This window comes from Dermacentor andersoni, chromosome 1 (genome assembly GCF_023375885.2).
Source record: "Dermacentor andersoni chromosome 1, qqDerAnde1_hic_scaffold, whole genome shotgun sequence".
Taxonomy (NCBI): domain Eukaryota; kingdom Metazoa; phylum Arthropoda; class Arachnida; order Ixodida; family Ixodidae; genus Dermacentor; species Dermacentor andersoni.
The window spans coordinates 128,044,928-128,060,883 of NC_092814.1; the positions used below are offsets into that span (position 1 = coordinate 128,044,928).

Consider the following 15,956-nt stretch of genomic DNA (forward strand, 5'->3'; position numbering starts at 1 on the left):
CTCATTTTACGATTTCACGAAAGTTGTGCCAAATTCTACAAAAAATGCTCATTAATTCTGTTCATGAAAATTTTCACTCTTCTGTCTCCAAAAATATTCTCACAAATGTTCAGATGGTCAAAGGGGATACTTGCTTTATGCAGGTTTAGCCAGACAAGTTTCTTTACCATGTAAAATTGGTAACATCAATCTTGCTGCCAAAGTCCCTGTTATCTCAAAAACAAAGTGCTTCTTGTCAGTTTAATGCCGTTCAAAGTTTGTTGGAGATTGTGTGCTCCATCTAAAGGTAAATCACTGTAATAAGATGCATGTGTATCCCACAAAAGGTGCACACCCAGGTCAAACTAAAATACGAAAGTCCACATTTCGGAAGTCACGTCTAGCTGCGTCAGCCTGTGCAGCATGCCACAAGGAGAGAGCGGCACGATCTCTCAATGCAGCAAGCAGCACCATCGATAGGTAGTATGGCACAGCTAGACGTGGCCTCCTGGATTACAGGTGCACCTAGCTTCGCCAGCTACACACCACAGCGAGACAAATGTGCGATAATGAGCTGCTGCTTGTGCACACCTCCCGTGCGCACGGCATTAAGGCCACTGTTGCTTGACGGCGCATTCGACGTGAGAATTTTGAACTGCAACGCCGAATGAGTGCAAACCCAGCAGGAAGCAATATATTTGATGGGCAACAGTTGCTATATTTTTGGTTTCGGAGACTAATCTAGTATCCATTGGCAGGAAAACTTTACTTTGTTAAAACTAGGTTTTAAAGGGACACTAAAGGCAAATAATAAGTCGACGTGGACTGTTTAAATACCATTCCAGAAACCTCGCAACGCTTGTTTTATGCCAAGAAAGGACTTAGTTTACGAGAAAATTGCATCTGAAGGGTCCGAATACCTTTTAAGGAATTCAAATATCCTGCCACCCAACTGGGGGAGTGGTGACATTCCATATGTCATCACCAGCCTTTGCTGCCGTCGGTGAGTAAAACGGCACCCAACAGACGGCGGCACCGAGTCAAGACAGGACAGTGGATTCGCCGCTGCAGCTGCTTTTTGGTTAAGTGGCGTAGACCGTTCGGGCCTATGATATAACATAGAAGTTGGATTCTCTGCTATACTTACAGTTTGTGCGAATTTTTCGAGCCAGAAAAACCACCGCAGCACTATGTGATAAGGAAACTGCTGAAACGCGAAAGCATGGGCAGAGCAGAGTCGAACGAAAACAAAACCTTTCGACCGTCCATGTCGTTGTCAAGGGCAATTTCAATGAGATCTTTTTTTCTAAAGATGAAATAGAACTGGATAAGTAGCATTTTATTTCGTCTTATAATACAAATAGAAGGATGTTTTTTGCAACGAGTGGTTGAGTATAGTTCAGGACAACATTCATTTGGGCTAGATGGTGCATACTTGAATTAGGAAGGAACAGCGCCAACTAACGTCTTAGTTGGCGCTGTTACTTCCTAATTCAGGTTGAGTATAGTGACAGAATTTAACTGAGGCGTGTTTTCGTCATAGGGCCAGTGCTTGAATGTCCCGGGGGAGTCTCTAATCATGTCCTGCATTTACCTCAGTTTCTTGATTATTAAGGGCCTGTTGACGATAACATTGATGCCTTAGAGATTCTGAAGCACTAATCTAGCACTTTAGCTTGACTTAATATTTGCCTTTAGTGTCCCCTTAAATACATTGACTTCTATGGGGGATTTCAAGGAGAATTGCATTTACTTTGTTGTATCCATATTCTGTTTCATTATAACAAGATCCAAATGAAACACCCAAAGTTTAAAAAACCTAAAACTCGGAAATAAAGGGCTGAGGTTATGGGAGATGCCATAGTGGGTGACTCCAAATTAATTTGAACTATCCACCTATAACATGCACCCAAAGCACTGTACAGAAGCGTTTTTTACATTTCATCCCCATCAGAATGCCCCATCAGAATGCAGCTGCCGTGGCAGGAAATTGAACCCGCGACCTCATGCTCAGTGTCATTCTACTGCGTTGGGTAGGAAGCCTTTATCACTTAGCAGAAGTCGATTCTAGACCAATAGCGTTTGCTGCCTGCATTCTTCCCTGCCTCATTCAAACAATGAACAATTTTCCATCTGTCTCACCCCCCGCCCTCCACTGCTCACTTCTGTCTCCCAGTGTGAAATACTGCAGGGAAAAAAAAAAAAAAAAGAAGGAACTTCAAAGCACCGGGTCACTTTTTGCAAGAAGTCATAGGTCATAGTAGAAAAATATGCAGCAATCATAACTCAAGTTTTAAATGCAGACCTAGCAGGAATTAAATGTAGCCCCAGCGGGCAGCTTGTTTGAAGCTAGTCCTACAATTATTTTCTCACCCCTGAAAAGCTTGGCGCTACACAAAGCTGCAGCAGAATGTTGCCCACATGCAGTCAAATTAGAAATTAAATAAGTGCAAGTAATCAAGACAAAAATAAAGAAAAATAAGCCAACTTTACTATAATGCAGGAAAGCCTACCAGTGACACAGCATGAATCTGGGAACGTATTCTCGGATGATCACTTTCGGCAGTACTATCACCTTCGCATGATGCAGTGCTCAACCAGCCAATCAGCTTATCTGGTTTTGCTCAACCAGACAATAAGCACGCACTGAAAGTGATATCGCTAAGCACAATTGTCCAAGAATACGTCTCCTGGTAACCTTTGAACTTAATCACATAGATTGCAAGTAAAAGAAGCCCATGATTGATTCACATGGACACTTTCTACGTCAACAAGGTAAAGATAATATTCAGGCACTCTACAGGAGACCTTCAGCAGACAAGAGCTTGGCCTCTAGTGTAGTACAGGAAATGCTAAAACAAGACTGACCTACACAGTTAAATTTATCTTTGGGTACTTCAGCAGCTCAGGAAACATAATGGACTACACAAGGTCAATACAACTGCTCGAATTGTCTCGGCCTGTTTATTGTCCATGCTGCCTTGTTGTAAAAGAATGCCATTAAAAGGTGCTTTCCACAATCATTTTTTTCTTGTATATTGTTTGGACTCACATGCAGACGTTGGTGCTGAAAGGTCAAGGCCACCCAGAAGGTCAAGCAGGTCAGTACTACCACTGCTTCCAGTAGGCGGAGGATTGCTAGCCTCAAAGGCTGTCGTCCCTACGTCCAGTACATCCCCTTCACTCCTTGATGCCGTTGGGGGTAGGCTTGCAGCATCCACAGGTGATGCCATACCACCCAGGAGATCCAGCAATGCACTCTGAGGAACAGAAGCCATATCAAGCACCATCGCTTTTTAGGATTTATCAGACAGTATCTCAACAGTAACAGCAAGTCAACAGCAACTCCAACAACAATGTATTCTGGCAATAAGCTATGCAGCTATAAACACAGGCTCAATGTGTGCAACAGCCCTATATATTGTGATTAATAGTGATGAAAGGACTCACAAAATATGTAACTAAAAAAGAACAGCAGGGGACACACCAAGAAATGAAGCAGTAGCTAGGGGTGCTAATTAGATGGTGTCGGCAAGCATAACTTCAGTGTGTTGCTCTGTACTCTCCAATGCATGATGTGCTTTCACATACGCCTGCTGAGAGTGCTAATGGACATTCAATGGGGCACTTTGTCTGGAATAAAGTAGGGATCATTGTGATGGCCTTCGCAGGTCTTCCCTTCATCTGGTGTGTGCAGAAAGGTCATGCACTGCTACTTAGAACAACATATTTTAACAACTTTTATAACGAAAAACTCCGTTCGGGACCATTTTAAAAGTGTAAATTTACGCAATATACATAACGAAGGCACCTTAAAGCACAATATGAACCAAAAATATCAGTTGAAAACGGTTTTAAGGCATGAAGCCGCATATCTCATGAAATCGGGTGACGCCACGAAGCCTCCTGTGGCGATAAGTTGTAGTCAAGTGACACTATCTGTGCCAATAGTGTCAAGTTTACGTTCTTTGCAGCCACTGCCCAGAATTTGTTCCTTCTAACTTCATTCGTAATTTTTGCACATATCCTATCAGATCCTTGATGCCACTGCTTGAGCGTATCAAAAAGAAAGTAAAACGAAAAGTAAATGGTGCAGCCATTTACTTTTCCTCACATTGTGAGTGCACTTCCAAATTGGTGGTCACGGGTACATTTATTTTATCCAAGGCACCACCAGCCAATTTAAAATACAAATTCCCGCTTTATTACTGTACAAATGAGGCTGAAATTTTTCAGGCTCATTCCTGTTGAGGGACTAGTGTACTGTATTTACTCACACAAAACCCACACTTTCTTTTGTCAGATTCTTTAGAATGCGGGTCTTACATGAGGTGGAGTTGCCGCTTCTCACTAAAGCCTTAACTACTCTCAACTGCTATGCAGAATAATGTAACCGCTAGTGACAGAATATGATCACTTTTATTCAGACTTCTTGTCGTTTGACGAGCTTGCCTCATCTGCACTCTTCCAAAATTGGTGGTCATCCGTGCCACCAATTGATGCTTGCAAGGCCCGTCAGCTTGAAGCGCTTGGTACGCTCGAATGAAACCGCACACCATGCATTCAGAATCCACACACACATTTCCCGCAGTGCGATGTAAACACTAAACCTGCTAAACAACACCTCAGCACAGCTGATATCGTTGAAGCGTGCTTGATCTATACCGCGGGATTATGATCCAGCAGGACACAATGACGATACCATTTGTCGGTAAGTTCCAGGACAGTACTAGTGCCATCCAGTAGCACAGGGGTTCTCAAACAGGGTTCCCCAGAACCCAGGAGATTTCCGAATAGCTCCTTAGGGTTCTGCAAACAGCATCGTAGGGTTCCGCAAGCAGCAGAACAAATCCAAACCCACATTGCTTTTTCCCATGCACTTCAGCAATTTATAGACTCAGAAAAACATTTCACATTGCATTTTGGATTTAACGAAGCCATTGCATGTTGGATCTGCACTTTGGTAGTCTGTGAGCAGCAAGGGTCCAAGCAAGTTGAAAAAAAATTCGTCCAGGACGAATTTTTCTTCCAACTATGAGGCTTTTCTTTCGAGGAACCAGTGTGGGTTTCCTTTGTAGCAATTGCTACGAACGGGTGGATGTCTGATTTTCCCTTTATTCATTACTTCTCTCCACCTTGCGGATTTCCACAGAACCACTACATCAAAGGCTGGTTTGCTACCACATTGTGTCGGTTATATAATAAAAATGCGCAATAAGTGTTTCGATGTGCATGAGAGGCACCACTGCATGCCGGGCAAAGTCGGCATTTATGCTAAGCGTTGCAATAGGCATACATATTAAAGACCATTTGGCTGCACAAGTGACTTGTGACATATGTCAGCAACAACAACAAAAAAACACATTTTTATGCTTCCGACACTTCGTTTATGTGAAGACGCCATTTATGGCACTTGATGCTTAAAGCGGTAGCTGTATGTCGGCATGTGCTGCAATACAATGCGCCGAGCAGTGCAAAGAAAAAAAAAAGAGAGAATCACTTGGCTGTTCGTTCCTCGTCAACAACGATGGCCTTCAAAATTGAAGATAAGCTGAACCTTGAACAACGTAGGTCACATGCAGGCACAGCGTCGGTGCAACTTTGCTTAGGTAGATCCAGAGAGGAAAAGACACTTCCCCTCCCCATTATTCTTCCCCCCTTAAAGCTACTTAGTTTAGGAGCTTTAATGTTATCTCTATGTTAGTTTTCTTCTCTGGACACATAGAAGTTTGATTCAGGGGGCGTGTTAGAATTGGGCAAAAACTGCTAAATGAATCAGTGGTGCACTTTTACAATGTTCTTGCATTTTATTTAATTTGCCCCGTCGCATAATTCGATCAATTTCTTCGGTCCCATCAGGGTTGAATCAATTTAAATTATGGGGTTTTACGTGCCAAAACCACTTTCTGATTATGAGGGACGCCGTAGTGGAGGACTCCGGAAATTTCGACCACCGGGGGTTCTTTAACCCTTTGAAGGTTTTTGCCGTACATGTACGGCGGCGGTTTTCTGTCCCGCAAGGTCTTCGCCGTACGGGTACGGTTCCGACCCTCCGTTTGAAATTTCCCGCCATAATGACGATGCGTGCTCACCGGGAGGTGCTGCCACCTCTTAGCACTTACAAGATGCGTTTGAAATTGGTGCTACCTTCTTGGGGAGATAAACAGAGCTGATTGCTAGCTTCAGCGCGTCGCTCAGACTGCGGCAACGCCCCTTTGGCGGTGTCGGTTTCGCCGCGTGATCGCAACGGAGGCGCGCGAAACGTCATTTTTTCTTTGTCGGCACTCTCTTGCAGGGCGGTGAAAGTTGATTTCTATCTTGATTGGCGCTGCTCTTAGCTTGCTTATCAGCGCCGTTCGCGAGGTATTCTCGCTCTTAGTGGCAACGCGCTTTCGCGGTTTCGGTTCCGCCGCGTGATCGCAACGGAGGCGCGCGAAACATGGTTTTTCTCTTTGTCGGCACGCTCTCGAAGAGGCGGCGGGAGTTGATTTCTATCTTGATTGGCACTGCTCTTAGCTTGTTTATCACCACCGCTCACGAGGTATTCTCGCTCTCCGCGGCAACGCGCTTACGCGAGAGGGTGCCTCAGACCTCTGCCCAAAGCAGCCGCACGCAGAGATGTCATGTGTGCGCCAACACAACTCCTCGCTCCAAGAGAACAGACACGCATTTTAGGTGCGCAGACTGCGATAAGGCGCTGTTTGTAGACCCGTGTTTCAAGGAGTACCACGCTCGGAAATACTATTGAACATTTTGCAGTTCTGAGTGATGCCGACGCCAAAATACTGTTGCTAATCATTTTTTACTATTTATTCCCAACTTTATACATTTTGTACATTCAAGATCCGCAATAAAGTAATTTGACCACCTGGGAAAGTTTCTTTCAAAATAATTCGACCCTCAAAGGGTTAACGTGCACCTAAATCTAAGTACACGGGTGTCTTCGCATTTTGCCCCCATAGAAATGCGGCCGCCGTGGCAGGGTTGAATCAATGGAAGTTCACTGTATTACAACAAACAAGTTCTCTGGATCCAGAGAAAGTATGGAACAAAAGAAATACAGCATGAATAAAGATTACAACTCTGACAAAAACCTGGCGCCGGGCGAAATATTAATACAAAATCGATGCCATCTTCCTTTTGTGCCACGTCATTTACATGTTTCATTATCAGTAGTTTAATACTGCTACCCTCCCCCCCCCCCCCCCCCCAGAAAAAAAGACTTATTCAAGGTATGCATATTGAAACAAAAGCGTGCTAACACTTAAAGATGTTGTGCATAAACACACATTTGCAGTGCAAAGACACTGACCGATTCTACAGGAGGGGCACCAATGACTGTGGATGGAGGGTTCTGGGCATCCCTAGGGGCCTGGTCATCAAGCAGAATCTCGTCTTCACGAGCCTGACCATTGTCCAACCCTGCCGAGCTAGCAAGAGACCGGGTCTCCATTGGAGGCATGCGTTCCAAAAGGCTGCCTCTGCAAGTGAAAGCCCTTATTATAGCACAAGTCACACTTGATAACACATCGCTCTATCGCTTACACAAAATAGAAAAATGGACAGCTTTCGCCGCTTGGTTCTGTGGTGCACTCTCTTACACGCACCCATTCCTCTTCACCAGAGCAACAGTGCACTAAACATGCTCTGTTAACCATTCTTCCCTCGTGGTTAATACAAATACCTAAATTTGTTGAAAACGCCAAAGAATTCTAACATTAGTGCATTATACAGTCAAACCTCGATATATCGAACACGGATATATCGAATTATTGCGTATATCGAACAATTTCTATATCACATGGAAAATCGCATGCATTTTTAATTCTTTATTTCGAACGGGGCCGGATGTAAAATGGTTATATCGAACTCCGCCGCCCCAGACCAAGTGCGCTCTCTTGACATGAGGCGAGCTTTCCCGCAACACTCTCGAAGATAGTGGCGGCGCGATCGGCGTTCCAGACTGCTGCGTACGACAGCTGCCCACATCGGTTGCGCCGAGGGCGCCATTTGAACGTAGCGGCATACACACGCGGCGGCTTGGAGCCAGCACGGCCGCCTCGATCACGCGCGCACGGCGAGGCTTGCCCCCGCCGTGCGCGCGTGATCGAGGCGGCCGTGGAGCCAGTTGGAGCGCTTTGTCGGTGCTGAGCCACACATCATGTGCATTGCAGACTTCGTTGGCGGTGACGACAGCACCGGAACAGTGGCGGAGTTAACAGACGTGGAGACGAAGACGCTGCCGAGGCTGATCCAGCAAGCGCTGATGTTGCCCCGCTCCCGACTGCAACTGAGGCTGTAGCTGCTTTGGCCGTTGTACGCCGCTACTGCGGCGCAATAGAAGGCACTGGACTGTCTCTTGTGGACCGTTTGGACTATGTAGAGGACGCCGTGGTCAAGCACGCGGTTGCCAATATGAAGCAGGCTACGCTGCTTCAGTACTTTCAGCGAACTAAATAAATACTGTACTTTGTTTGAAGCTTCATGTGAGTATCTATTGCGCCACAATTGGTTCATTGATTGATTTGTGCTAGTTTTTGACGCGTTTTCTACGCGATTTTATATATCGAATTCTGGCTATATCGAACTACTTTGCGATCACCGCGCTGTTCGATATATCGAGGTTCGACTGTATTTGCTCTTAATTCATGGGATTTTTATTTCTTTTAGAGTGCAGCTCTTAGGTGGCTGTTCCTGCGACAAGCGTTGGTGTAATCGAGCAAACGAGCACAGTGGGATATGCAAGCGCAAACACAGAGCGGGATATTAAATATGCGAGCCGTGAATGGCGGAGACCAATGAGAGCGGCCCCTTCAGTGGCGCGCGTGCAGGAAATGGGTGTCATGCGGACCTGCCCAACCGCTCAATGCGTCTAACTGGTCTCAGCCGGACTTCTCATTTCGTACTATCGTCTGCTCGTGTCAGCTATCGCTTGTGCTTGTTTGGTTGGCTTGGTTTGGTCTCATTAGCGATTGTTTCGACTGTCGTTTCCAATTGTTTTGTAATATGATCACATGTGCGACGCGAATTGTCTAGTACTTTCTGGAAGCCATGCAGCACCATGGATTAGTCTGGAACCTTGGACGAGTCATGTACAAAAGCCAATGCGCTTGACCCGCAGATCAGATTTTCGACAATTGCCAACTCTGCTACACTTCTCTCTCAAATTATTTGCCTCAATATATTGGGTAATGAAAACATGTATAGAGCTGCGCTCAAATTTCGCATTAGGGAGTATCGTAATTGTTGTTGAATTTTTTACAAGACCTTTAAAATGTGATGTGGTATGGCTCTGCAGCATCTTGCATTTATGCTGCTGAGTGGACACATACTGTGATGAGTTTACTGGGTGATGGAGATGCACCATTTCTAAGAGTGCCAAGGCACAGAACTCTGTTAACTCAAAGCTAAGTATTCCACACATGCACTCTTCGGCAACCGCTGCCAAGTGAGGGAAGAACAGATTCAGACCCGCATCCAACAGTAGCAAAGAAATCAGGGACTTTCAGCTGTTACTTTCCAGCATTCAACGAACATTTGTAATAAAGCTCTAGGCGAACATTTGCATGTTTGTGTGCTTCAAGCAGTAATAAAACTCTGTAAAATTCCCAATTTACAACACTAAAGACAGTGTAAGAACTGCTCCCTTTGGAGAGAGAAAAAGATTCCGTTTCCGCACATTGATTGCTACACTAAGATACATACAGCCCATGTGTTTTCCGAACCAATATGCATACAGATTAATATATTAAACCTTCTTTTTTTTGGCTTGACTCAACTTTGACATAAAGGGCACACAAGCCAAATCATATGCAAAATAATGTTGTACCCCTTGTACATATTTATTGGTTCATTTATGCAATAATTAAATAGCCATTAAAAACAATTTTGGCATGACCTAACTGTAAATGTTAAGCAATAAAACATGAACATCCTCCTCAATGCAAATTTTTTTTGTTATAATATGCTTACTCAATGGCATGCTAAATTGTATGAACTTGAAGCTAAACCATTCAAAATGTTACTGTATAATGAAGTGCATTAAGTTACACACCTTAGGTGATCGAACTTGGAGAACAGTGAAGAGAATTCAATGGAACGCTGCTGCAGCTCAACGTTCATGTTACCACCAAAAGCATCCACCACTTTCTTTATCCGTCTGCAAACAACATGAATATGTAGATGAGATATGAAATGGAACAACACACTAAAAGGTCAAACAGCTATAACACTCATTTTCAGTATTAACCTGGGAATTACCAATGATTGCTTATTCTACACCTGGTAGAAGCCATAGTTCTGATATCAAGAAATCTTGTTTCATATCTTCTTCTAAAGTTTGGTTGTAAAGAATTGTGGTCCTGACATTAGCAGTCGATGGCACAATGGACTATTTACAAAATTCTAGGAGCAAGCGACCCTCCCGTACTGTTTTCAAACAAAGGAATCCCATTCACCGACTACATTTCTACCTCAAGCTTAGCCATTTCAGCCAGAAAGTCAGAGTAACAAGGCACCGCCAAGTGTCACATAGCTGAAATGTGCCTTGTGGTCTTAATCTTTTTCCCTCTCCCATTTGACATCAATGCAGAAGTGATTCTCTTGCATATGTTCCCACACATCTTCTCTATGAACTGTGGCAGCCACATGTAGTAAGCCTCATGCACCTGCTCTCTGCGGTGTCTTTCAGCCCTATCAGCAGGTGCCTGCCACAGTGCTGTGTCAAACAGAGCAGTTCCATCGACCTTTCTATGAAAAGGTTTATTGTTTCTATACCAGCTTATACCGGCTTATACCAGCTATACCAAGCTTATTTCCAATCTGAACAACAAATCAGCTGGCAGTCCTGATGGCATTCCGTCGCAGGTATTAAAATCCTGCTCACAAGAACTTGCGCATTTTTTAGTAGCTCTGTTTAATAAATCATTAAATACCGTTTCATTGCCTGCAGAGTGGAAGGTAGCCCACATCGTTCCTATTCATAAAAACGGTCCCAAAAGCGTACTAGAAAACTACAGGCCTATTTCTCTAACATGTGTACGTTGCAAAACAATAGAACACATTATATACAGTGCTGTGCCTGGCTTCAGGCCTGGCTTGTTATGTATGACTCAACTGGTAGAGTTCTCCCATGATCTCTTTTGCTCTTTTGACCTTGGATTTCAGGTAGACTGCATATTTTTGGATTTCCGGAAAGCTTTTGACACCGTTTCTCATGCATTGCTTTTACATAAATTATCTTGTCTTGGTATACACCCTGCAATAGTAGATTGGATTAGAAATTACTTGTCTGGGCGAACACAGCATGTTTTAATAAACGGCACTAAATCAACACCTGTCACTGTAACCTCTGGCGTGCCCCAAGGGTCTGTTCTGGGGCCTTTGTTGTTTTTAGTCTTTATAAATGACATTGTCCACAATCTAGAATGCAAAGTGAGGTTATATGTTGTTGATTGTGCCATATACAGGAATGTAGAAAATGATTGTGATGTTAGTAGTTTGCAGAATGACCTAAACAAAATTCATGCTTGGTGCACTAAGTGGGGCATGTCTTTGAACAGTGCTAAATGTCAACTTGTGTCATACGGCTGTAAACGCTTTCCTGTGAGATCGGAGTATAAATTGGACGGACTACTTCTTGAAAAGGTCCAACACTACAAATACCTCGGGGTCTATTTTTCAGAAAATTTAACATGGAACAGACATATTGAATACTTAACCTTAAAACAATCTCGTATGCTAAACCTTGCTAGACGTAATTTTTATAAAGCCCCCCAGAAAGTAAAAGAACTGCTTTACAGGTATGGGACCCTCAAAGCTCTAAACTTATAGAAAAGCTTGAACGCGTCCAAAACCGCACTGCAAGATTTGTTTCTGGTAATTATAACTTCCGTAGCAGTATTACATTAGTTAAAGAGGACCTTGGTTGGAAAACACTAGCACACCGCCGATTAACTGCAAAGTTAGAACTTTTTTTCCAAATTTACTCTCATCTCTCAGGAATAAATAAGAACTTGTACATTTTCCCTCCCCACTTCATCTCTAAACGATGTGATCACAAGCTGAAAGTTCTTGAAATGCGCTGTCGTACTGATGTCTACCGTAATTCATTTTTTCTGCATGCTTCCACACACTGGAATAGGCTTCCCAAGAGGATTGGTGAATGTAAAACGTGTTCAGAGTTTCTGGCTTTATTGTCACGCAGTCTGCCGTAGTATAATATCATCCCGTTTACTTTATATCATTTGGCTGGCATTGCGCTTCATGCGAAAGTGTACCCTTTCCATTTCTATGTTGCAATTTGGCACCGCAGTTCACTGAAGACCGTTTTGCCGTCGAGATGACTCATCGATGTTGCGTATTTTGTTACTTTTACCCCCTGTGCCAAGCTGTCTTAAGTTTTTGTCACATGTTCATTTTCCTCCAATTGTCCCCCCCCCCTGCAGTAATGCCCTTGTGGTGCTGCAGGTACTTGTACAAATAAATAAATAAATAAATAAATAAATAAATAAATAAATAAATAAATAAATAAATAAATACAGAAACTCTCTCCTGCCACAACAGCCTTCAAAACCGCCAGTCAGCTTTCTGAGCTCTAACCAGTAAAATCGTGAATTGTCTTATGGAGGCCAGATTGTGTTCTCTCTTGCAGGATGTACTATCGCATCCAATATATGCTGCACCTCATGGCCGCAGCAATGCTCCAGAGAGAAAAGTAGAGAGGACTTCCCCATTCAAACAATACACATACCCCCATACTTACCGCCATCTGCTTGCACTCCGAACTCCTGCAAACTGTCGGCCACCTGGCTAAGCGCCAAGCTGGCGGTGCCAAAGTCCCTAGAATTATTACAGTGCTGTCTCCCCTCTCTGCCTTTTCCCTCTCAACAAACAGCACTGGCAGTGCTGTCTAGTCTGTCTACAGGAAAGCTCCAGCTGCATGCGCCGTCTCCTCATTTGTTGTGAGCATGCTACGCCCCACTGACACTGTGCTTTTCCGTATTTGACACAGAATAACATTGCACCTCTACTGTCACTTCTCGTAACACACAGTGCCCCATTCACCTTGTTATTATTCCCTTGAGTGCTTAATATACTCAGCTTTCAGTGAGTCACAGTGTACTTCGCAATCACTGCACTGGGCTGATTTGCTCACTTTTCAGAGAGTAGAGAGGACATGCAGACATTGAACCTAGTGGCCCTCAATGAAATGTGCTTGAGAGGAGCTGGTGGAGGCTAACAATGAATGGTGCTACTTTAACACCCCCCCCCCCCCCCTTCCCCACCCAAAAAAGTGGTAGATGTGGGCTTGGCTCCTGCCAGCAGCAAGTTGTCTTTTTGTCCACTTCTATCTCCCTTTACCTTGTATTTCTGCATTTAAATTAAAGGTAATCATTCTCGGGCTTCATTATCCCTTTTCTTCATATGGTTTTATCTAATAAAAAAATCGAGACCCTAGGATTCCCTTATTCTTTTTCCCTCATTTCATTATTCAAAGAACTTTATGACACACTGCCAAGTTGGCAGCCCTGCCTGCACGTAACCGCTGCTGCTTTACCATTTCTCTACTAATGCTGCCGACTCCCACACTCTCTTGTGCTTGTACACAAAATGCGCTGCACCTTAGTTGAGGGTCATGCAGGGACAGAATGAAACACTAACAGCAGAGCGCATGTCTTGCAGTACAAGGCAGAAGGATGATTTCGTACATCCTACACTGTCTAAATTCAGCTGCAATAAACTGCTGCATGTGCACAGTTAAGGACTTTTTTCCTCGATCATCATTGACTCAGAGCGGCACTATTATCACCTGGACTGGTCTTTCTGCACAATGAATGTAAACAATGCAAAATTAAATGCATTGTTAGAGAAAAACGACCTCCACTTTCTTATTCACGGCAAGTGCTTGGCTTATCAGCAGTTCATGAACATGTTGGCGGAGCGCTGCAAGGCTCCGAATTCATGCAATGCTTGACACTGGACGCCAGCATAAAGAAATGCTTTTTCTGTAGTTAAGAAGCATCTGATCGTGTCTAGAGACAAGCATTCTACAAAATCAGAGGCTTGCAATGCTTTGCAACATGCTCAGAAAACGTAGATAAGCCTGGTTGTGCTGCTACTTTGGCGCACAAGATGACAGTGAAGATGAACTAACATTAACCGCTGCATTACACATAGCAATCATCTCTTTAACAATATGGCAAAAAACAAACTTCTGTGGTTCTTTAGTGGCGTACTGCAGACCTTTGCATTGGCTTCAGCTTATCCAGTGGTAAATACTGCAGTACCTCCCGCCAAATTCCCAAAAGCTCCCAACAAATTACATGCAGAGACACAGCAGAAAAGGCAACTTACGGTGCAGACGATGCAAAGCGCACACTTAATTTCATTAGCGATGTAACCGCATACTCCTTTGTTACAAGCTGCACTTGATTGTTGCTCAGCATCTTCTCATAAAAATCTATGACTTCATCTTCAGTGACCTGGAAGGAAAAAAAAAATCATGTAGAACACTGCTAATCATTTCTAAAAGTACCGATAATAACAAAATAAAACAAAAATATTTTACTGTTTCAGAACATAGATCCATTAACATACTTTAAGGCTGATGTTCACACAATTTATAAACACAGTCGACTTCCATTAGGTAATTCGACTCTGACGGGACCAACAAAATTGGTTGGTAGTTGGTCCAGCAGGTCGAATAAAACAAGAGCCCGAAAAAACACCAAACCACACCACGATTCATTTGGTAGCATTTTCCCCGATTTTGAAATGTCCCCAAATTGAATGCACACCCACTTTTTATGGATTCCAAGTATATAAAACTAATGTAAAAATGACATTAGACCTCACAAACAAAGAAATCAAACGTACACCCTGTTTTTTTAGCAAGAAAATGTAGCACCCTTCTGATTCCAGCAATAAGAAAAATACGAAACCAGCAAACTTTACTTTAACAGTATGGAAGTTTATTTACTTAATATCCAACGTCACCACTCCCAGACAACACTGTCACTGTCTAAGAGACCACAACATGCTCTCCATCACACGGGTTATAGTGCGTTTGGTATTCTGCATTTATTAAACGACTTCGCAGTTATCGTAAACGAGATGGCGGCCCATGCCTAAAGAACGACTTCACTAGTTTGTCCTGCAAAGCATGCAATTCTCCATGGTCACCATCTTGTGACAGCAAAGGCAGTGGGGCTGGCTAGGCTGGCTGTGATCCTAGGCTGCTGCGAACAGCCGTCCTGGAGAAGGCCCAAAATGGGCATTTTTGACAAGAGGTGACAACAGCCGTCCTGGAGCAGGCCCAAAATGGGCATTTTTGACGAGAGGTAATGTGTGTTCATTGAATTCACTAAGCACCACCAAGAAGTACACTGACACTGCTGGAGTCACCACTCCAGTCATCATTGGGTTTGGGCACGTGTGAAATGACCAATTAAGTTCGAATGATCTGGCTAAGGCTAATTTCAGGATCCAAATAACAGACATATGGTCCCATGGAAATGTATGGGCACCGGCCAGGACTTTTGATCGAAATAAGTAACTGAAGAACAAAAATACCTAAAATTAAATTAACAGAAGTCTACCGTATAAACAAAAAAAATTGCAAAACTATTACAGTTGACGGTTGATACAACAGACTGTAATAATCCAGGAGAAAGGTTTGTTATATTTGAAGTTCATTCTATACAAAATTAAGGCCATGGTATGCTGTAAAATGGCAGACTTAGCCTATACCGTCATCTAGCGAATGATTATTGGCACCCAGAGGCGATAGCAAAATACTAGGGGTGTGCAAATATCAACTTTTCAATGGCGAAGCAAATTCGAATAATGAAAACCAGTGCAAATCCACTTTAAATATTTTTCGAATATGAATACTACTGGTTTTGCAAGAATGCAATATTTTGAATCAATCAGAGGTGTAAAAAAAAAAGTGAGTTTATTACACAGCAAACAAGAGG

The 15,956-nt window shown here is 43.4% G+C and overlaps 1 protein-coding gene across 6 annotated transcripts in view; it reads right to left on the bottom strand.

Moving 5' to 3' along the window:
* AP-1gamma (adaptor protein complex 1, gamma subunit) overlaps positions 1-15,956 on the bottom strand; it is a 213,650-nt gene that overhangs the window by 50,734 nt on the left and 146,960 nt on the right. For all 6 annotated transcript variants that reach the window (XM_050191373.3, XM_050191372.3, XM_050191375.3 and 3 more), the window contains exons 12-15: positions 14,335-14,462; positions 10,034-10,138; positions 7,292-7,460; positions 3,032-3,239 (exon numbers count right to left, since the gene is read on the bottom strand). In XM_050191373.3, the coding sequence (XP_050047330.1) occupies positions 3,032-3,239; positions 7,292-7,460; positions 10,034-10,138; positions 14,335-14,462 (610 nt within the window). The remainder of the gene's footprint in view (positions 1-3,031; positions 3,240-7,291; positions 7,461-10,033; positions 10,139-14,334; positions 14,463-15,956) is intronic.